The following is a 25661-nucleotide window of genomic DNA, read 5'->3' on the forward strand; positions in this document are numbered from 1 at the left end:
GTAATGAAAGTTTGAGAAAAACAGAACCAAAGACCAGGAAAGAGGCAAAATACAAGGAGCTACGGAGCAACAGCTTTGCAGGCCTGGAGCAAAACACGAGTTCTGTGGCCGAGGCGACCCACTGAGTCCCAGACAGGAAGATGAGAGTACACCTTTACCTAAGCACAAGGGAGCTACGGCCCAGGACAGATACGGAGCGAGTCCCACGAAGACAACCAGAGAGAAGACGTGTCGCCTTCTAAGAAACAGTAATTTGACTATAGATTTCTCCGCGGTCCATCAACTACAGGAAAATATGGATTCATATTTTCAAAATATTAGACAGCTTATCATAAACCATTATTCAATGAGGAGAAACCCGACTGTTTTTTTTTTTTTTTTTAAATACGAGAGTTGCGGACATTATGCACAGGCTCTCATTGAAAAGATTAGAAAAGGAACAATCCTTTGGGAATATGGAGATGGAATCCCGGAGGAAGGGATGGTGTTCAGGAAGAATGGTGCAAAATGGGTACACGACAAGAATAACAATAGCAGTGAATGACAACAGCAGTTTAAATTTAGAAAAATCTGGCCTGCCCTCTTTATCTTTCTATGCTGTTTTGTAGGTTATTTATTCGGCTCTTGCTTTACTCTTTTCAGCATAACTACTGAGTTTCTAATTTCAAGAATCTGATCATCTTACTCCATCTTCTTTATTCCAGAATGGAATTCAGATGCAGAGTACAATATTCTTCAACAACAAGGTGGAGATATTAACGAGCTCTGTTAGTCTCGTGTACATTACACATTTTAAGTTAACCAGGAAAAACAAAATACCAGGATAGAGGACTTCCAAGTCACTAGAGGGAATAAAGGAGAATAAATAAATTCCATGGATCCAAGATAATGCAGAAGAACAGGAAAAATAAGTACAGGCAGAGAACCACATGATGGATTTAAAAAAATAAAAGCAAAATGAGATGGTAGTAGTAATTATAATACACGTAAATGCATTATACTTGTCAGGTAAAAGAGAGAGACTGCTAGATCAGAGAAAGTAACATGCACCTGGATGTTGTTTACCAGAGACACAACATCTAAAACCCACTTACGGACAAGGAAAAGCTGAATAAAAAGATGGAAGGAAAGGACGCTGGGAAAATACTAACTACAAGAAAGCTGGCGGAGTTCTATTGACATTGGAGAAAATAGACTTCAAGGGTAAAACACTCTTTTGGGTAGAAAGCTTTTCTATCAGCTAGTGTGTGACCTACTTTCCTTCCACAGGATGGACTTTATGTTTGTGCTTCATTTCTGCTGGGAACAAGGTTGGTGGGATGGCATCATACTATCTTTGCTACACAAAGCACAACACAACCACATTGAGAGAAAAATTTCTTCTGATACACTCTAGCATTTTCCTTTACTATATCTGGCACGCTTGTTCTAAAAGATGCTTTTGAGGGTGGTTTTTTTCTTCTGTTTTGTTTTTTGGGTTTTTTTTTTTTTTTGGTGGCATTTTTGGTTACAGTCACTCTCTTGTATTTATTACAAAATTATAAGTCCACTCAGGTAGTTTCGTGTTAAATTTGGCAGTAAACGTGTACTTACTATTATTAGTATTATGACAATGACAAGTACTATTCCTTTTATTGCTGATTGTAATGAAAATGTAAACTTGAATCTCTTATTCTACATTTTAGCTTCTACTTAAACTGGATTGTTTTGGTTATCAGATAAAATAATATGTTTTCATATTCGAAGGGCTCTCATGTATTATGGAAAGTATTATTATTAAAGGTACTTTCATACTAGAATATGTTAGAGTCTAAATCCACTCGTAAATTAACGTTTCCCCCCCCCACCCATTTTACCAAATGTCTTTTAAGATGGAGCTGTACTTTTCCCAGACTCCAGTTTTAAATGAACTGGGCCAACAGCCGGATAATGTATATCGGAAACTAGACCAGAGGAAAATACGAATGAGGTTCACTGCGAGGTTACCGTGAATTACCAATGTGATTAAAAAAAAAAAATTTTTTTTAATGTTTATTCATCTTTGAGAGACAGAGAGAGACAGAGCATGAGCGGGGAAGGGGCAGAGAGAGGGGGACACAGAATCTGAAGCAGGATCCAGGCTCCGAGCTGTCAGCACAGAGCCCGGCGTGGGGCTTGAACTCATGAACCGCGAGATCATGACCACAGCTGAAGTCGGACCCTCAACCGACTGAGCCCCCCGGGGGTCCCTACCAATGTGATTTTGACCAGTGGATGCTTAGCAGTCACTGCAAGGCAACCTCAGTGCCACGCCTGCCATGGCCATGACCGTGGACATGCTTGCCTAGTGCCGGGAGCTTGTTTGCCAGGGACTCTCTCCGCACACCTTCCAATTAATTGTAAGGGTTCTAAGCATCGACTCCAATTCTGGTTCTGACTCCTACTTGCTCTCCACCACAGAGCAATGTGTGTAACATCTGTGAGGGTCTGTTGTACTAACTGTAGAATGGCCATTCCCTCCAAGGGCTCTTGTGAGGATAAATGAGCCAGAATACACGCAATGCCTAACAGACCAAGTCGTCAATTTTAACGGAAGGTAATATTTATTATCTGTAAACTGTGATGAGACTGGACATGTAGCTATTGATGGGGGTCCTGCCTGTCAGAGGCTGTCTATACTGATTCTGAGGGTTCTTACCCAAGGACAGGAAACTTCTGCTGGTCTTACAGTTATCGCACTCGTGGTCCTGTTTCAAAGTCTTCATTTCTGTCCTCAAGAGATCTGCTGATGTGTGCTTCCGCATTACTTTTTGTGGAGGAAAACTCTTCCTCGAAATGACTGGGCGCGGAAGCTTGCCATGGTGGGAGCACAGGCCACCTCCACAGTTCTGTGTCTCTCACCCGCAAGACGTGAGGCCAGACAAAGTCATCTCTGGGTTCCCTGTCTGCTCTCAAGTTTTACAGTTCTGAAATGCTATGAAGGTCTCATGCGGAGACCCGACAGGTGAGGACCCAGGAGGGACCTCGCTGGCAGCGGGGATGGGCGACCGTGGCTGAATTCAGAGCCGCACACTCAGAAGAAGTCGATCGGGGTGAGGATGAGGGCAAGACGTTTTCTGAGCATTTGGGTGCCGCCCAACACTCCTTCCTTAAATATTTATCTTGTATTTCAAGTGCCTGAAGTACTACAGTGAGCAAAACAGGCTTGAAGCGGATTCACTGGTGATCTCTCCATCTAAGATCACAAATGATATTACGAAATGGGCAGCCTGCCCGGCAGGCGCGAGGAATGCTGGTAGTGACATGGGGGGGGGGGGGGCGGCTCTGTAGTTTGGGTCTGGGAAGGTTAGGAGATTATTTCCAACCGCGGAGAGAGCCCAAAGCACATCAGAGTCAAGGAATCATGGTGCGTGTGAGGCCTTTCAGCGTGGGAAGGTGATGGCCACCCACCCATGCTTCCCACAGCCACGCACATGCAGAACCCGTCCCCACGCCAGGGCATCTGGGGAAGGGAAGATTACCGGGACATGTGGGGACGCCTAACTGTCCCAGTGGTGTTGGGGAGGCTGGGAGGGGACCACACGGAGCTGGATGAGCGGACATGGTGGAAAGGAACCGCACGGACATGACATGAGTCCACGAGTGCTGACTTAGTGCCCGCTTATCAAAGTGTTTCAGTGGGCGGAACTCTGCTGGATTCCCTGGGAGACAGAAAGCAAATGTAGGAAACAATTCTCATCTCAAAAAAAAACTACTCTATGTAAGGGAGACAACAGTTACACTCTTCAGAGAGAGAGAGAGGAGGAGGAGCCAAATAAGTTGTTAAACAATCAAGTGCTAAATTATGGGGCACAGATCCTAAGTCCCATGGCGCTCAAAGAAGAGCCCACTGCAGGGGCTGGTGGGGTTTCTGAGAAACTTTCTAGAAGGCAAGGAGTGGCAGGGCAACATGGCGGTGGGGGGACACACTAGGGGGAGCGGCTAGGGCAAGAGAGGGTGGGAGTGAGGGACAGACAGCCGTGCTCTGGGCTTCTCGTTAGCAGTAACGGTGAGAACATATAAATTCCCTGACATTTTCCTCAGACTGTGCCACTGAACAAATATCTGTCTCATTTCTCTATCAGAAGGAAAAAAAATGCGTTTCATTATCACTCTTATTCTTTGGCCATTTTTTTAGCCCCGAGGGACCACAGGCTATGTCTCTACCTTTTTTTTTTTTTAATATGAAATTTATTGTCAAATTGGTTTCCATACAACACCCAGTGCTCATCCCAACAGGTGCCCTCCTCAATGCCCATCACCCACTTTCTTCTACCTTTTTATCAAACCCAGCTGCACAATGACCGGTCAGTATAGCTACATGTGATATATTTCCTGTGTAAGACAGGGTAACAAAGGTAGAGCTCTTGGAGGAAAAAGATCAGTCAGGCTTACCTTTGCTCAACCTCCTTTATAAAAGTATTTTACTCTAATTCTTCATACAGAGAGTTCAATACCAGTAATATTTTTTAGAAATTTTTTCCCTGTAGTATAAGCATCAGTATTGCCTCTGGCATTTAAGTTTTCCAAAGGTCAATGTATGTTCATAGAAAGATATTAAGGATATTAACATTTCTTTCACAAACTCAGTACTTAATCCAAAAATAAATGCAAATCATACTAACACCTCAGAGAACTGGTAGGCTTTCAAGAGGCCAGAGAATGAGCAGTGAGGATGTCATACCTCTCCATGACCACTAGGAAATATTTGTGACACACACAGCTTTGGGCTGAATGGGGAGGGTCGAATAGAAAGCACGCTGAAAGCTTTCCTGGGTTGCCTTAATTTCTTTGATATTGATGGTGAGAAAAAAGCCCTTACAGAATAGTTTACACAGTACAAAGAACCTCTTATGGGAATGAGAAGAATTCCTTCTTGATTTTATCTGGATTCCCTCTGGATCAAGGATTACAGCTGACCACTGGTGGGGGTGGGGGTGGGGGACTCATTCACTGATCTAACTCAAGTTCAGAAAGAACAGACGTCCTCAAGCCTAGTCTCCCTGACCACTTTGGCAAAATACAGGCTTCCTTTGAAAAGGAGGTAGGCACCAGTTCATTCCCAGCACTGAGCTTTTCTCTCTTTTTTTAAACACGAAATTTATTGTCAAATTGGTTTCCATACAACACCCAGTGCTCGTCCCAACAGGTGCCCTCCTCAATGCCCATCACCCCCCCTCCCCCCCACCCCTCATCAACCCTCAGTTTATTCTCAGTTTTTATGAGTCTCTTATGGTTTGGCTCCCTTCTTCTCTAACTTTTTTTTTCCTTCCCCTCCCCCATGGTCTGCTGTTAAGTTTCTCAGGATCCACATAAGAGTGAAAACATATGGTACCTATCTTTCCCTGGATGACTTATTTCACTTAGTGTAACCCTCTCCAGTTCCATCCACGTTGCTACAAAAGGCCAGATCTCATTCTTTCTCTTTGCCAAGTAGTATTCCATTGTGTATATAAACCACACATTTCTTTATCCACACATCTCCAAAGGCAAGGGAATTAAAAGCAAAAATGAACTATTGGGACCTCATGAAGATAAAAAGCTTCTGCACTGCAAAGGAAACAGTGAACAAAATAAAAGGCAACCAATGGAGTGGGAAAAGATATTTGCAAATGACATATCGGACAAAGGGGTAGTATCCAAAATCTATAAAGAACTCACCAAACTCCACACCTGAAAAACAAATAATTCAGCTAAGAAATGGGCAGAAGACATGAATAGACATTTCTCTAAAGAAGACATCCGGATGGCCAACAGGCACATGAAAAGATGCTCAACATCGCTCCTCATCAGGGAAATACAAATCAAAACCACACTCAGATATCACCTCACGCCAGTCAGAGTGGCCAAAATGAACAAATGAGGAGACTCTAGATGCTGGAGAGGATGTGGAGAAACGGGAACCCTCTTGCACTGTTGGTGGGAATGCAAATTGGTGCAGCCGCTCTGGAAAGCAGTGTGGAGGTTCCTCAGAAAATTAAAAATAGACCTACCCTATGACCCAGCAATAGCACTGCTGGGAATTTACCCAAGGGATACAGGAGTGCCGATGCACAGGGGCACTTGTACCCCAATGTTTATAGCAGCACTTTCAACAACAGCCAAATTATGGAAAGAGCCTAAATGTCCATCCACTGATGAATGAGATTTTCTCTTTAAGACAACACACGAGTTACGGACTCCCTAGCATCTGGTGTGGGGGGTGTCAGGGTTTCATGATGCTCCTGGGAAGGTGGGTGTGGGATCCTGAAGGCCTCGAGGGACCACAGGCTGGGTCTGGGAGGGGCCAGGAGCCATGAAAGGTTGGCTGGGTTATACCGAAGCTGAGAGGACAGACATTACATAAGACCAAAAGCATTCTCGCAAAGGCAGCAAAGTTGCTCTGGAGATACTTTCTCCAGCCTCCGCTTCTGTTTCTTTTCTATAGCAATTTAGTCTAAGAAAAAGTCAGCTTGAAACCTTAAATATACACTGTGTTCCACACCCCACCCCCCCACCCTGAAGACTGGATTCCTTAGGAACAGAAAATGACTAATGTGGCTACTTAGGCACAATGATAGAAGTCGCTTTAATTAGAACGAGGTTTGGATTTCCAGTGGGACCACAAATGATAGTTCCTATTCTGAAAACCTGAGAAGTGGGCTGCAGAAGCCTTATGGGGGCCAGGAAGTCAGAGGGTGGGGGCCGTGTGCTTTTCCACCTAAGGAAAATCTGAACGTGGATAATCAGGCTTTTTGGTATATTGACGCACTTCAGAAAGTTGACAAGGATTCCCAGGGGGCAGTAGTTACAACCTATAGCCTTCAGGCGATTTTAAAGAAATCTGAGATGCTCTGTGTGCATTCCAGGAAATCAGGAACCATAGTGCCACTTCTGGAAGTTTCCAATCCAATTCAAAACACCTCAACTATGATATAGCAAACATCCCCCACATAAGTTTGCAATGGTCCCCAGCAGACATCGTGCAGTGTCCACTGTTGAGAGGCAGAGACGAACTTTAAGATCTTTACACTTTTTAGCTAAAAGGTTCCAACACATTAGACGAGAATGGACCCGAAGCTCAAAATCTGGCTCAGAGGGGCCTCTCTTGTTTCCACACATCTCCAATGAACAAGATAAAACACTGACTACCTTTTTTGGATTTCTATCTCATTGCTGGCTTTCTTCTGATGCTCTCATGGGGCCACTTGCTTTCGACTCAAGAATACACTTAGATTTGATTCTTACATCCTGAACTAGCACTTGACCCATCCAAGCTTGCAATGGTTGGTTTAAATCATTAACTAACACTATTAATGAACACTGTTAATTAAATCACTAACAAAATATATTTTTGCATTTGCTGTTTTCATATGTCCCCAACTTTTATATCTTGGAAGTGGATATAAAAGAAGTATCTGGTTTACATTTTAATTCCCCTGCACACGAAAAGCCTCCTATTATACTAGGAGTGGCTGCTCTAAAATACTCTGAAAACTCAGAGGACATAATGCAAAATGGCGACAGAAATAAATAAACATGGATATAATTTGATGGTGTGACATCCCATGTTTCAAATAATCTTCAGCTCAGTGTCTTGATTGCACATGCGCTGCCTCAGTTTATATTCTGGGCCGCTGGCATGAAGGGTGCTTGCGTCTTCACTGGGATCCGTATCCCTTGAAATGTTAAATCAACAAGCCCGGTGTTTCAAGCCAGAAATCAGTTTGCCTTCAATGAACACAGTTTTCAAAATCAGGTCCATATGTGAAGTACCTACCAAAAGCTGTCCAGCAAAGCAGACGAAAAGGATACAGGCAAGCAAGAGAAACGCGGCTCCAAAGGAGATCCCAAGAATGGACGTCCTACCAGGAGACAAAGAGGAACAGGTTAGTGTGGGAGTAGTTCCCGTTACTCTGGAAAGCCGTCAGTAATATTTGTGGCGTAATTAGGACTTAATTTCATGGGGCCTTCATTCCTCACTCATTTTGTGAAAAATGAAAACGGAGCTAAAACAAACCAAAAACGTGTCTATAGAAAAGCATGTCTATGGGGCGCCTGTGTGGCTCAGTCGGCTGAGGGCCAGACTTCAGCTCAGGTCATCATCTCGCGGTTCATGAGTTTGAGCCCCGCATCGGGCTCTGTGCTGACAGCTCGGAGCCTGCTTCGGATTCTGTGTCTCCCTCTCTCTCTGCCCCTCCCTGGCTTGTGCTCTGTCTCTCTCTCTCTCTCTCAAAAATAAACAAACATTTTTTTTTAGTGTTTATTTTTGAGAGAGAGAGAGAGAGAGAGAGACAGAGCATGAGTGGGGGAGGGGCAGAGAGAGAGGGAGACACAGAATCGGAAACAGGCTCCAGGCTCTGCTCTGTCAGCACAGAGCCCGACGTGGGGCTTGAACCCACGAGCTGCAAGATCATGACCTGAGCGAAGTCAGACGCTTAGCCGACTGAGCCACCCAGGCGCCCCCAAAATAAATCAACATTAAAAATTTTTCTTAAAAAAAGAAAGAAAAGCATGTCCACAATTATGTCTGATCAACTTGATGATTCATCAAAGTAAGCACCGGTTCCTTAGGAAAGGAAAACAATCTTTTTACAACTCTCCTTTGCACCTGGTACTTTTCTGCCCGCGTGTCGTCTCTTGCCTGCCACTGATGTCCTGGCTGCTGCTGCTTCTAGAGAAGTCTCATCGGATGCCCTGCAAGATCTCAAGACCCATCCTTACGCCTGCTCACTGAGGAAACAGGCTTGTCTTCCCCAATATAATCCAACCAGATTCAACTCCCTTCCAAACTGATGCAGCTATATGATTACCGAGGTTCCCCGAAGATGCCAGGGGCCATGGCCTTCACATTCTTGCACAAGCGGACGAACACGCAAGCTTCCTGTGATCACGTGAAAAATTAAGTCACAATTCTGCTTCCGACACATTACGGGTAGATAAAAGCATTTATACGAATCGTACACCTCTCTGAGACATCCTTTAAATGGCTCGAAAGTTCCGAGCCTCTTACAACTTCATTTATTCCAAGGACAGAAGCGTTAAGGGGTACCAAAGGAGCTGAACCGCAATGAAGAATTAAAGGTGCGATTCAAATGAGACATCGGAGGAGAGGTCAGGTGGTGTATGCGTCAGACTGCGATGGAACCTCCCGCCAATGAGGTTGGCTAGAGACACTGGGGAGACAGGACCGGCACAGAGAACGCAGCGGCAAGATGCTGAATGTCGATTAGCTGCGCGGAAGCCTCAGATGCAAACCAGCCACACGCTGAAATCCCAGCGACCATGCGACAGTGAGTCCGTGGGGAAGGAAAGGGAGCAAGTAACCAGTGAACTATATAAATCCCCTGATGCCATCGCCATGGGAAGGCCCCACTCAGCTCACGTTCTCCAACACCTACTCTATCGCGAGACGATCACACATCAAGGAAGAGCGACAAAAGTCAGACGTCAAACCAAAACCTGCGCCTGACAACGATGACGCACCGGGCACGGAGTTATCTTCTAGAAGGATCCGCAGTGCTTTCGAATACCTGGCCCGATGGTGTGACGTCGGTGCACGTTTCACGAGGCACGTTAGGTCTCCGCTAGAGGGGGTAGCACAGCAAATACACCGAGTCCCATGCTAGGCTGCGACGATGCAAAGACAAGTAAGGTGTCACACCTGTTTTGAGCTGCTTACAGGGTAGCAGAGGTAAGCACCATACATCCTAACCTCCCCTACCTAGAGTGTCCTGCTTTCAGACATCACTCAGTCCCCGGTTGGAAGCCACCGGTCTCTCATGTCCCCAACACGCGATCTCAGAGCCTCCCGCTCAGCCGGACGGCGTGGAGGGAGGGGAACGTGCAACAGCCAACACCTCTCAGCAGTCTTGTGACTGACGGACAGCACAGTAACTCATCTGCTGAATTTGTTTGCCATCTTTCTCATCCATTTTTATAGGAGAGCTCTGAGGAGTTTTCTTAGATTCTGTGCTGCCTCGTTCCTTTCTGCCGTCAAGGTAATGTCAGCTTCACGAGGCTGAGTTCAGGCACATAACATCTCTTTCTTGGGTCTGAAACTTCAGATAACAAATAAATGATCTTTTATGGAAGGGTTGGTAAATATCGACGATAAAACCGTCTGATGATAGTGACGGCGATGATGGTAATGGTGATGATGGTGGTGGTGGTGATGATACAACACGGCGATGATATGAGGAGAGATTATTTATTCTGTACCAAGTGCTGTTCTAAAGGCTTTATATGTAGAGTTCACTTAACCCTCACAATGATCATGAGTACTAGTTACTATTATTACCCCATTTTACCAAGGAGAAATTGAGGCCCAGAGAGGTTAAAGAGCTCGCCTAAAGTTACACGTCTATTAAGTGGTGTGGTTAGGAGTAATGTCCATTCAATTGTATTCCTGACCCAGGTTCGATTTTAGGGGTAGACATGTCACATGTCTGCCTTGTTTCCTGGTTCTATGTCTTGAGTCAATTTTGATAATTTTCCTGGAAAATTACCCATTCCATTTAAATTTTCAAAGGTAAAATATTCTACATAATATTCTTTTAATTTTACAAGCCTCCATATTTGAAGCATTTTTTTCTTGTCCTTAATGTTATTTTTTTCCCCTCTCTAGATCAGAGTTTTGAAGTGTTGCATGTCTGTTGATCTCAGCGAATGAGCTTTTGGCTTATTATTAAGGTCTATGCTTTCTGACAGTTTTCTACATAGTTTCTGATTTAAGTTTTAAAAATTGCTTCCTCCTTCTTCATGCAAACTTATACTGTCTCTTTCTTGATTGTCACTTATTGCCATTTTTTTGTATTTTATAATAAATGCACTGAAGTACATAAATATTCCTATAAATACTGCTTTAGCCAAATCCTATAGCTTTTGATTTATAGTTACTCATCTTCTTTCTTCTCTAAAAAGTCTGTACTTTCAATTTCCATTTCCTTTTAAAACAAGAATAATTCCAAAGTGTGATTTACAAATTCCACAAGGAGATTATTTTTAGCCTGTCCCTGTTATTTCTAATTTCATTAGATTTGATCGGAGAGAGTGGTCTCTTTTATTTCCACTTTGACAATTTATTTTTCTCCTAGGGTGTGATGAATATGATCTACTCCTATTATATCTTATGGATTTCTGAAAATGACACATATTTCCTTTATGCTGGAAACAAAACATGTTCCCTAAATACATCTATTGTCAGAGCCGGATGAGTTAGTCAAATCCCCAGTGGGTTGACTTAATGGCTCAATTTGGTCTGTCAATTTTAGAATGTATTAATATTTCTGGCTAGGATTGTGGGTTTGTCAATATATCTGAACACTTTAATCGCATCTCTTTATTTATTTCGAAGAGGTGTTGGAGTGCATGAAGATTTATGATTATTAACTCTTCTTGGTGACTATACCATTGTAAAAGTCTTTCTTTTTCTCAGGCTGAATGCCTTCCACTTGATTCCATATCATCAGAAATTTTTATTCCTGCAGCTTTCTTTTTCCTCTAAGCTGTTTCTCAGAATAGCTGTTTTCCATCCTTTATTTCCAAACTGTCTTGTCTTTTAATTTTAGTGAGATCTCCTGTACCTGGTACACAGGTGACCTTTTGTTTTAGCCTCAATCTTTGAGCCTCTTTCCATGAATAGGACACTTTTATCCACTCAGTTATTAAAATTGGTTAAGATTTGACCGCTTGTTCCATCTTAGTTTCTCGAAATGTTCACTGGAATTCACAAAAAAGTCAACAGAGTATCAATCTTCTTCTAATCTAAGATTTAAAATATTAATAAATTTAATAGATATACCCCTATTAAAACTTTCTATCCAATTGTGTGTCAGTTTTGGTAGGGTAGCTTTTCTTTTTTTTTTTTTTTCAATTTTTTTTAACATTTATTTATTTTTGAGACAGAGAGAGACAGAGCATGAACGGGGGAGGGGCAGAGAGAGAGGGAGACACAGAATCCGAAACAGGCTCCAGGCTCTGAGCCATCAGCACAAAGCTCGACGCGGGGCTCGAACTCACGAACCGCGAGATCGTGACCTGAGCTGAAGTCGGAGGCTTAACCGACTGAGCCACCCAGGCGCCCCGGTAGGGTAGCTTTTCAAGCAATTTTCCCATTTTATTAAGTTGTGAACCTTTTTGGCCTTGAGTAATTTATAATATTCCATATCTATTATATAATATTATAATATTATATCTATTATATAATATTCCATATCTGTTAATGTCTGTAGGATCTGTGGTGAATCCCCTTTTATTCCTTATGTCATTAATTTGTGCGTTCTGTGATGATCTCTCTTTCTTGATCAGTCTTGCTAGTGGCTTAGGAATTTTTAAACTTTTTCAAAGAATCAACTTTTGGCTTTCTTAATTTTCTGTATTGGTTATTTTCTATTATGGATTTCTTCTTCCTTCTTGAACATCTTTTCCCTTCTACTTGATGTGCTCATCTCTTTATGGCTTCCTAAGTCAGAAACTTAGACAACAAATTTTAGCCCTTTCTTCTTTTCTAATGTAAGTATTTGAAAACTACAGATTCCTCTCTAAATTATTGCTTTAAACTACATCCCCATATCTTGGCATGTTTTTTTTTGATATTCAAAACATTTTCTAATTTCTCTTATGATTTTTTCATTTGACTCATAGGTTCTTCAAAAGCATAAAATCTAATGCTGAAATATTTGTGGATATTTTAGTTTTTATTTTTATTTATTTACTTTTTAAATGTTTATTTATTTTTGAGAGAGAGAGAGAGAGACAGAGCATGAGCAGGGGAGGGGCAGAGAGAGAGGGAGACGCAGAATCCAAAGCAGGCTCCAGGCTCTGAGCCTCCGCACAGAGCCCGACACGGGGCTTGAACCCACGAACCGTGAGATCATGACCCGAGCTAAGGTCTGGCAGTTAATCAACTGAGCCACCGAGGCACCCAGATTGGTGGATATTTTTGATATACACTTTTTATTTCTAACCTGATTTTAGTGTGGTTGGACATCATACTGAAAGATTTTTTATCTTTTCAAATGTATTTCAATCTTTACAAATTTGTCGAGATGCTTCTATGGCCTAGTATGTGTTCTGGCCGTGGTCCACGTGCAGCTTAAAATCACATGTATCGGGGGCATCTGGGTGGCTCAGTCGCTTAAGCATTGGACTTCAGCTCAGGTCGTGATCTCATAGTTCATGGGTTCAAGCCCCACATCGAGCTCTGCAGTGACAGTATGGAGCCTGCTTGAGATTCCCTCTCTCTCCCCGCTGTATTGAATAACCAGTTAGTTGTCTTTTAGAAACATTCACAGAATATCAGCATATAGTCTTTGATACTCTCTCACATGTTTAAGCACGTCGAATGCCGTGCATCTCATCCTACAGATTCAAGTTTGCTCCTGGCATCATTTCAGGTCAGCCCAAAGAACTTCTGTTAGCATTTCTTACACTGTAGGTTTGCTGCTGAACTCCTTTAGCTTTCTTTCACTTGCAAAATGTCTTTATTTCATCTCATTTTTAAAACAAGAAGAGCTTCACTGAATACTGGATTCAGCATTGGCCATATTTATACCAGTGGTTCTAATCAGGAGTCGGTCATCATTCCCCTCATCCATCTCTAGCTACAATGTCTTTTTCCTCTGGCTGTATTGAAGGTAGTCCCCACCCCACCCCACCCCCCTTTTTTCTTTGGCTTTAGCAGTTTGACCTTAACGTATCACCTGTGGTTTGCTTTCTATGTATTCTGCTTGCCGTTGGCCAAAGTTCTTGCCTTTGGAGGTTAACGTATTTCAATCAACTTGGGGCAATTTGTCACTAAGTATACCGGCAATTTCCTATTTGTCTTCTAATGCCTTTCCGTTCCATCTCCTCAAAATTCCATTCCCCAGATTCTCTGCCAACTGTTTCTAACTAGGTTTGGCCAACGGGAAGTACTGGCGGAACCTGGAGGCTGCTGGGGGAAGCAAGAAGCCTGGGGGGTTCCCTTTCTTACTCTCTATTTAGCAACCATTTTCTCAACAGCCGGCAACTCCTGCCTCCCAGGAGGTCTCGGGTCCCTGGCAGACAGCCCATCCCGCCCTGGTCCCACGAAGGCCTGGTGTGGTTCTAGCCCCTGCAGGAAGGTCCGGGAGCCTGCGTTTCTGGCAAGCCACCTCCTCCTGTGTCCTTGCAAACCCAACGATGGCAGCTTCCTCGTCGCTGTTATACCCTCTCCTGTTTGGTTTCTCAGCCCTTCTCTCTTTCTGTAAGGGTTTCACTTTATTAAATTACCTTGTGGAAACACCTTAGGCAATTTCTGTTCTGTAGTGGACTCAAAGCCATTAACTAACCTTTTTTCTGGGTACTACCTCATTAGTGGTTAAATGGAAACACAGGAAGGACTGGAGTCAGTTACTTCTCCAAATTTCTTCCTTTTTCCTTTGGGGGGGAAAAAAACTCCCCATTGTTCAGTTTTTACTAGAAGTATGGAGAAATATTTACATTTTTCCATTGGTTATGGCATATCTGAATTTCCTCAGGAATGGATAAGTTATTATGGATTGTACCAGCCTCTAGTCAACACGTATCTCAACAGAGCCAGTGACTGTTATGGGTTAACCTACTTGTGAATCAGAGTTGAAATAAATGATTCCTACACTACAATGACTTTTCGAGGCTCTTGTTTTTTCGATGCATTTCAATTTCGGTTTTAGGAGTAATTATTTTGCTATGAAGACAGGTGATAGAGAGTCTGGACATTCGAACAGACATAGTAACGTGAGCCTGAAGGAACCACAGGAGCATTGAAATGGACTCTCGCGTTTTATAGTCCCCCACCTGATACAGCGAAGAACCTCAAAGAAGAGCTGGTGGCATTTTTTTTCTGGATGCATCCGATGACCACTACTTTGCTCTTTCTCAAATGTCAGAATTCCCACAGACAGCCGGCTGCTGATAAAGGAAGAGAGTCGTGCTAACACTATCGAGTCTCTGTTTTTGCATTGGTGAAATGGATGACAGATCACCATTAAAGCAGGAACGAGCATTCTTAAGAGTACGTTAGGACATGAACTACCATGTCCTAACCATGACTCAAGAAGAAAACAGAAATTCTGAATAGGCCTATAGGAGTAAAGAGATGGAATCAGTAATTGGAACAAAACCCAAACCAAAATTTACTTGCAAAGAAAAGTGCATGCCCAGATGGCTTCACTGGTGGTTTCTACAAAACACGTACAGAAGGGTTTTTACTATTGTTTCCACAAACGCTTCCGGAAAGTAAAAAGGATGGAACGTGTTCTCATTCTATCAGGTCAGTATCACCTTGGTACCAATATCAGAGAAAGCTATCTCACAAGGAAACAAAACTCAGACTGGTATCTCTTAGAAGTATAGATACAAGAACATTGGCAAAATATCGGCAAACTGAATCTAGTCACATATAAAAAAGGATTCTATAACATGACCGAGAGGGATTTACCTGAGTAATGCAAGGTCGGTGTAATATCTGAAAATCAATCAATATAATACACTACATTAATAAAGGACAAGAACCCCACACGATCGTCTCAGTAGCTATAGAAAAGCATTAGACAAAATCTGAAACCCTTTTATTATAAAAACTCTCAACAAACTAACATTAAAAGGGGATTTCCTTTATCTTGATTAAGGCAACTGTGAAAAACCCACAGATGACATCATACTTAATGATGAATTGCTGAATGTTTTCCTCCTAAGATCATGAACAGGAATATATCTGTGCTATGACTACTTCTATTGAAATTACCCTGAGGCTTCCAGTCAGGGAAGTTAGGCAAGAAAATGAAATAAAAGGCATCACATTGGAAAGGAAGAGGTTGTCTGAATTTGTAGATGATATGGTCTGGTACAGAGAACACGATGTCACAGCCCGAGACTCAGACTCAGAGTGGCTCAGACCTGTGGCTGTCCAGTGTTCAAGTTCATAGCACACTGGCATTTGTGTTCAGATGGAAGCACCTGTCATCCCAGGGAACAAGAAATCCCATGAGACAAAGTAATGGCTGGCCAAAAGCTCTTAATTATAATCATTTATCCTGCCCACTCTTTCAAAACCATGTTCAAACTCATTAAACATACCAAGATGTTTGTGTCACATAATCAACTTTAACATTCTAGTTGCAAAGCTGTTTTTTTTTTTTTTTACTTTGGATGACTGATTTATTCTTTTTTTGATGATTTCTTTTTTAAAAAATTTTTATTTATTTTTTTTAATTTGCATCGAAGTTAGTTAGCATACAGTGCAACTATGATTTCAGGAGTCGATTCCTTAAGGCCTGTGACCCATTCAGCCCCTCCCCCCTCCCACAACCCCTCCAGGAAGCCTCAGTTTGTCCTCCATATTTAAGAGTCTCTTATGTTTTGTCTCCCTCCCTGTTTTTCCATTATTTTTGCTTCCCTTCCCTTGTCTTCATCTGTTTTGTATCTTAAAGTCCTCATATGAGTGAAGTCAGATGATATTTGTCTTTCTCTGACTAATTTCGCTTCGCTGTTTCTCTTTAATGCACAAGCATAAATGATTTATATGCTCCCTGAAAAGCAAACTTGACTCTTCCCTGTCACAAGGCAAAAAGAACTATGCTTTTTCAGTGATAATTCTTGACTTTGGCACTTTAATCATGTGTATTGTGACCATATATGGAAAAGGCTGATTTGAGACAAGGTCCTTTTTCCTTTCTGGTTTTTTTCTAGTCGGTGTATTGCTCGCAGGTGGTCGTGACACGGATGAGGAAACACATTTGCAGACAGGAAAAATCCAGCAGGAATATATATATGTCCCCCAATATCTAAAAGTTATATGAATTGTAAACTATTTCTATAAGTGAATAATGGTATCTTCACCTTGAATTCCATTTAATGGGATGACTTTCATGTCCCTCCTCCCTTGTTGCCCTCACTCCTCCCCGCAAAAACGATGTGGATTCTCCCATCAGTGCCCTGTTTGCACCTGTTACGTGGGGTTCGGCAAGGAAAGAACTCAGGGAAGAAGGCTTTTCTTCTAACTATAAGTTAGCAGGAAGTAATACACATCCCTTTATCTCTCTCTCTTTTAAGTGATAGGTGACAGAACTTCAAAATGAAAGGGAATTTGGTAAAAAAAAATGAAAAGGAGAAAAGACACTGAAATATTCATCACCATTACAGATCACAGTAGCCTTTCTCTGATGATGGGACTTTGCAGCAACTTTGAGATGTTCTGGCCGCTTCAAGTCGTATGATGTGGGAAACGGGAGGAGGCGTTGTCTTTGGCAGAGCAAAAACTTCTACATCACAGCGACAAGAAGGGGTGAAGATTTGAAGTTTAAGACATACTATTCCCCAGAAGGTCCGTCTTCTCTTTCTACGCTCATTTCTTACGTGAGCCCATCCTAACCAAGGGATTTAAATATTACGTATGTGCTGGGTTTTCCGAATTATGACTTCAACCCTAGCTCCTCCATGAACCCTCCAGGACTCGCACATTCCCTCCCTCCGTGAAGCTCCATCACTTGTCTAAGATGCACACACATGTCTTTGATGCCCAGAACTGAGCCCTTGATTCACGTCTGTCCCTGACCTGCTCCTTCCCCAGGATGCTTCCTCCCTGTAAATGGCAACCCCATTTTCCCAATTGCTCAGGCCAAAAACCAAAACCAACACCAAAACAAAAATCTCACAGAACTCCGCTTTCTCTTACTCTCCACATCTCATCCAATGGCAAGACTTGTCTCCATCACTCTTCATGAGATACTCCAGAATTTGACCACTTTTTACCACCTGCACTGCTACTCCGGTACCAACCATCATCTTAACTGGGCTTCCTACTTCCAGCCTCCCTCCCCTGCAGCGCAGCAAAAACAATGCTTCTAAATGTAGCCAGATCACATCCTCGGCTGAGAACCTTCCAGGGCTTCCTGGCGCATTATACCTAATGTTCTCCCAGTAGCCTGTGAGAGCCAACACCTGTCTTCACACTGCTCCTCTGACCCCATCCTCCACAGTGCTCACCTGGCTCACTCTCCTCCTTGAACACACTGTGGCTCCTATCATCTAGAACATTCTGCCAGATATCCACAGAATTCCCATTTCAATTCACTCGGGCCTCTGCTTTAATGTTATTTAATCAGTGACGCTTTCCCTGATCACCCTCATCTGAAATACCACCTTCCAGGGTGCCTGGGTGGCTCAGTCAGTTAAGTGTCCAACTTCAACTCAGGCCATGATCTCACGGTTCGTGAGTTCGAGCCCCATGTCAGGCTCTGTGCCAACAGCTCAGGGCCTGGAGCCTGCTTCAGATTCTGTGTCTCTCTCTCTGTCCCTCCCCTGCTGGCACTCTCTCTCTCAAAAGTAAAATAAAAACATAAAAAGAAATGGAAATATCACCTTCCACTGCTCCGTAGTGTTCTACTGTGTCTTATTTTTCTTAAAAGCATATCATCACTGAATTATTGTATGTGTATTTGTTTATTACATTATTGTCATATGTCCTAATAAAATGTAAGTTATATGAGAGAAAAGGCATTTCGGGGGCTCCTGATGCTTTCCTAGCATCTCTCACTGTGCTTGGTATGCGACAGCTCAAAATCTCCTGCTGAATGATTCCACAAATGTTCGGCTGTGTGTGTGCTTCTGTTGTGAATTTCTATTTCTATAACAAATGCTCAGAATAGGCATGAAGTAAAGGTACATGGCCTGTTTTATTGAGTGAAAACACGCTCGGTTCCACTTTTATTGTTATCGCTCGTTTCTTACCACACCAGTGGCATTCAGCTAACTGCAACACAAATCTGTTTTCATTCCTGGAGAGAACAGAGGTTTTCATGAATTCCATTTTTTTCACGATGGTAACAATTTTTAGACAGGCCCTCTGTTGTACACACTGAAGGCTACAAATTCTAGCTCCCCTTGGAGCCAGGTTTGAGCATGTGATTAAGATCTGCCTTGGGTTATAAACCAAAGGGTCATGAGGTAGCTGCTGGGAAGTTTCCTCAAGAGAGGGCAGTAATGAGTGTTTTCTGCCCTCTGCTTCTGAGTCTGTTCCTCCATCAGGTTGCTCAGAATGTGTGTTGCCATCTTAGAGAACGAAGATGAGGAACCAAGTCTAATGAAAGTAGGAATGTGTGCTGGAGGGATCCAGGCCCCCCAAAGAACCCAAAGGACAGAGCACCATATTGCCTCTGGCCTTTTTATTAATGGGGAAGAAATTAAACTGCTAACTCACATTCAAGCTACTCACTGTGGGTATTTTCTTACTTTCAGATGACCTGAATCCACAGCTGGGTATCGTTCATCTCCGTAAAAGCCGTAGGGTTCATTTATCTTGGACCGTGAGAATGATCTCCCTCCCCTTCCCCTCTTTCCTCTTCCTTCCTCCCTCCCTTCCTTCCTTTCTTCCTTACTTCCATTTTTCCTTCCTTCCTTCCTTCCTTCCTTCCTTCCTTCCTTCCTTCCTTCCCTCCTTCTTCCTTCTCTGTGTATCCCCCCTTTCTCCCCCTTCCTTTCATTCCTCTAAGATTCATACCCACTCATGGCGAGGAGTTTGGTGTCATAGTATCTAATATTTGAAACCACCAAAGAAAAAGTTCACTTTTTTTTTGAAAGAGCATGTGGGGGGGGGGGGGGGGAGAGGGAGAGGATCCCAAGCAGGCACCACACTCAGTGTGAAGTGTCACAAAGGGCTCAATCTCATGATCTTGGGATCAGGACCTGAGCCAAAATCAAGAGTTGGCTGCTCAACCAACTGAGCCACCCAGGCGCCTGAAAATCAAATCTACTTTCAATGGACATGAATGATTCTACCATTAAACTTCCTCCAATTTTTCTTTTCCTTCTTGGAGATAAAACCAAAATGAAAGTGACTCTTTTGAAATGAGTATTAAAGAATTAATGAGCACTGATTACTGAAATGAGTCATGGAATAATTATCAAAGAATCTCAATAGAAATAATAGATCTCACATATTTAAGTTTATAATTTTGCTACTAATTTTGCTTAAGTAAAATACCACTATTCTTAATTTAACTTGGGCTAATGAAACACACTGATATTTAACTAACCTTTATTAGGAAAAAAATCATTCTTATTGTAACAATTGCCTATGCCTGGTTTAATGTATTTAGTTTGGAAGATAAGATTAATGAAACTACTAAAAATTGCAAAAACAATTCAGGCTTGATCATTTTTGGTCTTTGAAAAGCAGCTTACATTTCTGATAAAGTTATTATATAAGGCAGACAGAAATGAGAGACTCAGCCTAAAAAAGAGAAGCCAATTAATAATTTAATTACAACTATTTAAATTCTGAGACTAGAGCCAGATTCAAGATTACGTGCCAAAGAGGGATGACATAAGGCAAGGCCCTCTTTTAGGCCAAATCTTCCCCCTTACTGATCCCTTCAAGGTCAAAAATTCCTCTACTGTTAATTATTCATGCACTCATTCATTCCTTCATTCATTAGTTATTTTAGTCCTTTTTTTTCAAAAAATATGAGGTAGTTTCCCCAAAATAAAACAGAAAAAATAAGAGGTCAGAGCATTAATAAATAAATGAGGTCATATTAGAAGTGAGAAGCATCATTATCCCAATGAAAATTCTTCATAAAGTATAACAAAATTATTATTTTTAGATAGATAAACTCATTATCAAGGAAGAGAAAATACTAAATACACAGAGAGTATTTAAAAGCAGAGTGTGTAGGGGTATTGATGAAAAACAGCCCAGGAGGAACCAGGGGCTTATACGTGCCTTGGAGTGTGAGATTTAATGTCTATGCTATGCAAAGTAGGGATGCTCTCAGGCATTTTATTGACGGGAAATTGGAACTGAACTCTTGAATAAAGTCAGAAGCCATGAAGTGCTATCCTACCAAGAAATAAGAAACAAAAACTATGCCCACCAGGCTGATAATTTTCAGGGAAGTTGACTAACTAGGGTGATGAGTGGAAACAGAGTCATCCTGAAATGAGATCCATGCTAAGGGGTTAGTCAAATGCACTAACCCCTTGTGTAGTGAAGGGCCTTGGACCTTGACCTTACTTTAACAAAATGCTTTGACTTGAACTAGTGAACCCCAGAGACAGCTTGTGGAGACTGAAAAACATATCGTAATAATGCCTTTGCAACTCAGAGTATGAGATCACCATGGACCCAAACCCTGGATGCTGGTGAGCTCACAGTTAAAATTACATACAATCCAAGGACGCATGTCACTATGAGTCAAAAGATATATCACACAGCAGAATTCATGCATTTATACACCATCATAACAGAATGAAGGAAGTGCTATTTTCATGCAATATATTTATGATACTAATAAAGGAAAAGAAAAAAAAGGAATCCTTAGTAAAATACAGAATTATAAAGAAATTCAGATTTTAAAAAGAACAAATAGACTTCTTAGATATAAAATAATCATTGAAATTATACACGCGATGTGGATGAGGAAATTGCCAGAATGACTGCAGCACAATGAAATAAGTGTAAACTTGGAGGAAAAATTTTAAGACCCAGTAAACATAATGAATAACACAATATACAATTAATAAGATTTCAGGAGGAAAAAGTAAGGATAGAAGAATACCTAAGGTGATAATGTTAGAACTTCCAAGAACTAAGTAGAAATATGAATCTTCAGATTGAAAAATCACACCTAGTCACTCAGGTAAATAAAACAAATATACATTGGGAAATAATATAGTGAAGTTTGCAAGGGGCTGGGAAGCACACATGGAGTAAAGACAAATTATCTAAAAAGGAATATAATGGGATTGACAGAAAACATTTCATTAGCAACAACAGCTGCTGAAATTGATGTGCTATCATCATCATAACAGTAAGGGAAAATGAGTTAACTTAGAATTTTATACCCAGTTAAACTACTATTGAAGAGCAAATGTGAAAAAGGTAGGTAAAAATATTTTAATATAAAGAAAAAAGTAGGTGCTAATGCTACCCACAGACCTTAATAAAAGAAGTAATAAATGATATATATCAGCAAGAAGAGACACTTGAAGAAATAACTTTTTAAAAGATGGTGAAATAAATAAAGAGATTTAAGAGTATACCAGGAAAGGGGGCACCTGGGTGGCTCAGTTGGTTAAGCATTTGGCTTCAGCTCAGGTTATGATCTTGCAGTTTGTGAGTTTGAGCCCTGTGTCAGGCTCTGTGCTGACAGCTCAGAGCCCGGAGCCTGCTTTGGATTCTGTGCCTCCCTCCCTTTCTGACCCTAACCCATTCGTGCTCTCTCTCTCTCCCTCTCAAATAAGCATTAAAAAAAAAAAAAAGTACACCAGCTAAGCACTGACAAATGTGTATAATTTCTGAATGATTATATTGTACACCTGAAGCTAATATGACATATGTTAATTATGCTTTAATTAAAAAAAGGCATTGATGGGGCACCTGGGTGGCTCAGTTGCTTAAGCATCTGACTCTTGATTTCAGCTCAGGTCATGATCTCACAATTTGTGAAATCCAGCTCTGCCTCAATTTCTGTTCTGATAGTGCTGAGCCTGCTTGGGATTCTCTCTCTCCCTCTTTCTTTGCCCCTCCTTGCTTTTGCTCTCTCTCTCTTTCTCTCTCAAAATAAGTAAATAAACTAAAAAAAAATTGATGAAGAAATAAGCTGGTAAAGAACAAGAGCAAATCTAAATCAATACTGACTATAATTATCTGGAACAAAATCTCTAAGAAATAATTATGTACAAGATACAATGATTAACTTCAGAATATATTGAATGAAAACTGTATGTTATATACATACAGTTATATACATATGTGGTCATGTAAGTACATACATTTTAGATATGTATGCTGTATATAACTATGTGTGTGTATATGTCTGTGTGTGTGTGTATATATATATATATATATAGAGAGAGAGAGAGAGAGAGAGAGAGAAGAGAGAGAGGACACATGTGCACAAGGAAGAGAGAGAGAGATATTAACTAGTAAAGGAAAAGAACAGAACAAAGAAAACTGAATCAATCCTTTAGAAGTTAGGAAGTGGGGAAGTACACCAAGAAAGGCAAGGTAATTGAAATGTAAGATGGCAGAAGTGAGTCCACATACACCAGCAATAAAATCAAACACAAGTGGAATCAAATCACATTAATACCGAAAAAATATCAGATCGAATAAATAAAAACCAAAATAAAAATCGATGCTGTTCACAGGAAGTATACCCAAACAATAACGGCTTCGAGATCACAGACACTTATCTACAGTAAACATATCATAGGATCAAATTTGTACCGCCTGGATCGCGTGCACATGCGTGTTTATTGTTTTACACTCTGTACTTTTCTCAATCTTTGAAATACATCACAAGAAGAATCGTTTAAAAAGAAAAAAGAAAGAAACATGAGGACACTAGCATGAAAATAAGAGGGCATTATAATACAACATAAACATAATATAAATGTAATACGAAACAAGCACAGAAAGTTCCAGTCTCCACTCTCCCTCAGTGGAGCCCGCGGACCTACCCTGAGCTCTCCAACTGCCAACACAAAGAGGGAAGTGCAAACCAGCACAGATTTCAAAATGTTCCGGCTCAAAATCCAACTTGTTGCTCAAGAGAAACCCACTAATAATTGGTGATGATGCCCGAGACAAGGAACTTCCGTGGGTCCTCTTAAAGATACAGCACAACAGAAGAGAGGTAAGAAAAGAAAAGCAGAGACAGAAGACATCTCCCCGATGCTCTCTGAAAAGTGCAATCCCACAAATTATTTTCCTTGGTCCCTGGAAGTTTCTGGCTTCTTTGGCATCCTCTTTTAAAGTGTCCCAGTAGTGGATTGCTGGGTCATAGGGTAGATCTATTTTGAATTGTTTGAGGAACCTGCATACTGTTTGCCAGAGTGGCTGCACCAGTTTGCATTGCCAACAGGGCTCTGGGGTTGCTTTTTCTCAAAGAAAACAAACCAAATTAATTTGAGAAGATGTGCACAGCCCTGTGTTTACTGCAGCATTGTCTACAATAGCCAAGATACAGAAGCCGCCCAAGTGTCCGTCGGTAGATGAAGGGAGAAAGATGTGGTACATGTACAATGGAGTGTTATTCATGCATAAAAAAATCTTGCCGTTTGTCACAACACGGATGGAGCTAGAGGCTAAGTAAAATAAGTCAGAGAAAAACAAATACCATATGATTTTACTCCTATGTAGAATTTAAAAGACAAAACAAACTAACAAAGAAAAAAAGAGACAAAAAAAAACAGACTTAAATACAAAGGACAAACCGGCGGCTGTCCAGGGGAAAGTGGGGCATGGGCGAAATGGGGGAAGGGGATTGAGTACACCTAGCGTGATGGGCACTGAGTAATTACAGAGTTGTTGAATCATTATGTTGTGCACCTGAAACTCATAGAACACCGTACGTTAGTTATTCTTGAATAAAAATAAAGAAAAAAACCCAAATGTATACTATGAAAAAGAATTACTTTGCATAGTACGAAAACGGATGGTTAAAAAAGAAAAAACGTCCTAGTCACTTTCCTTTCTCCTAATTCCTTCCAGTGAGTGATAAACCCTGTCTTAATTATGATATAGAAAAAATAAAAAGTACTCATCCAATAGGAAGATGTAGAAAAATGAAAGAATTTTTCTACTTAATAGGAAAAATAAGAGCCCACTTCCCTTGGTAATATTTGTTTCACCTATATACTTTTTTAATGCCCTTTGGCTCTATCAGTCAGTAAGCTTTGGGTGTGCAGGCTCCGTTTTCTCTCCCAAGCAGCACAGGCCTGGAGCTCAGAAGCAGCTTAATTTGTTACCTTTTCTTCGGAGTGGGAAACGGATGTGTTGACATGGGGAACTTTCATGGAAGATTCTGTAAGCCCAGAAGAAGAGCTCATTTGGCCCTTGTATTTCAACGCTAATTTATGGGGGGTTGGGGAGGGAGGGAAAGTCACTAGGAACCTCTTCTAAAAGGAGGCAGACAGCTTGGAACGTGCATGTGTGAGTGATACTGTGACTTGTTATTACTTCCATAAATGCCTTCGTATTGGCTTAGAGCCCGGAAGAACGTCCTCTGGGGTACAGAGGGGAAAGGCAGATCATTTCTCTCTAGTTTCTGCAACACCCTGATGAGACAAAATGCAGTTCAGTCTCGGCAAGTCAAGTTGCCCACGAACGCTGCTGAAGTTGAATGCAAACACGCAACTAGATCAGACTAGGTTGAAAACGGTTGCTTTGGCTTTTACAAAATTGCGATAAGCAGTAGATTTGTCTTAAAAGTTTCTATATCCCCAATTATTGACAAACCGACAAGAGTTTTGTTTTCTTCTTTTCTCTTAGACCATAGAATGAGAACGAATCCATCACCTCAGAGACAGTTGGTTGACTCGTGTTGCACTCAGTAAGAAGGTGCGAGAGAAAGGCAATCTAGCAATCCCAGGTGACTGGATTTTCACCAATAGATGGGACCAGAAGTCCACCCCAAAGTGTGAAATCTGGCTTGCTCAGTTTCTCCCCTCTGTCCCCAGGTGTCTCCTGGGAGGGGTGAGCTGGACAGTGACCCTATAACAAGCTGAAGGGGTGGCAGAGGGTGGACTTCAGGAAGAAGAAGGTAGAATCCGAACGGACAGGTACGTAAAGTGTGTTCAGAGTGGGTGCTGTCCTTTTAATATAACGACGGTTATAACATAACGACGGTATTTATTTATTAGAAACAACATCTAGA

The 25661-nt window shown here is 41.6% G+C and overlaps 1 protein-coding gene across 8 annotated transcripts in view; it reads right to left on the reverse strand.

The window, feature by feature from the left end:
* The window catches only part of ADCY2 (adenylate cyclase 2), a 412867-nt gene that overhangs the window by 72651 nt on the left and 314555 nt on the right, over positions 1 to 25661 (reverse strand). For all 8 annotated transcript variants that reach the window (XR_006206545.1, XM_042953381.1, XM_042953369.1 and 5 more), the window contains one exon: positions 7778 to 7862. Coding sequence is in view for 7 of the 8 variants with exons in the window: in XM_042953381.1 (XP_042809315.1) it covers positions 7778 to 7862 (85 nt within the window). In the remaining variant the exon portion in view is untranslated. The remainder of the gene's footprint in view (positions 1 to 7777; positions 7863 to 25661) is intronic.

The sequence above is a fragment of the Panthera leo genome, chromosome A1 (genome assembly GCF_018350215.1).
Source record: "Panthera leo isolate Ple1 chromosome A1, P.leo_Ple1_pat1.1, whole genome shotgun sequence".
NCBI lineage: Eukaryota > Metazoa > Chordata > Mammalia > Carnivora > Felidae > Panthera > Panthera leo.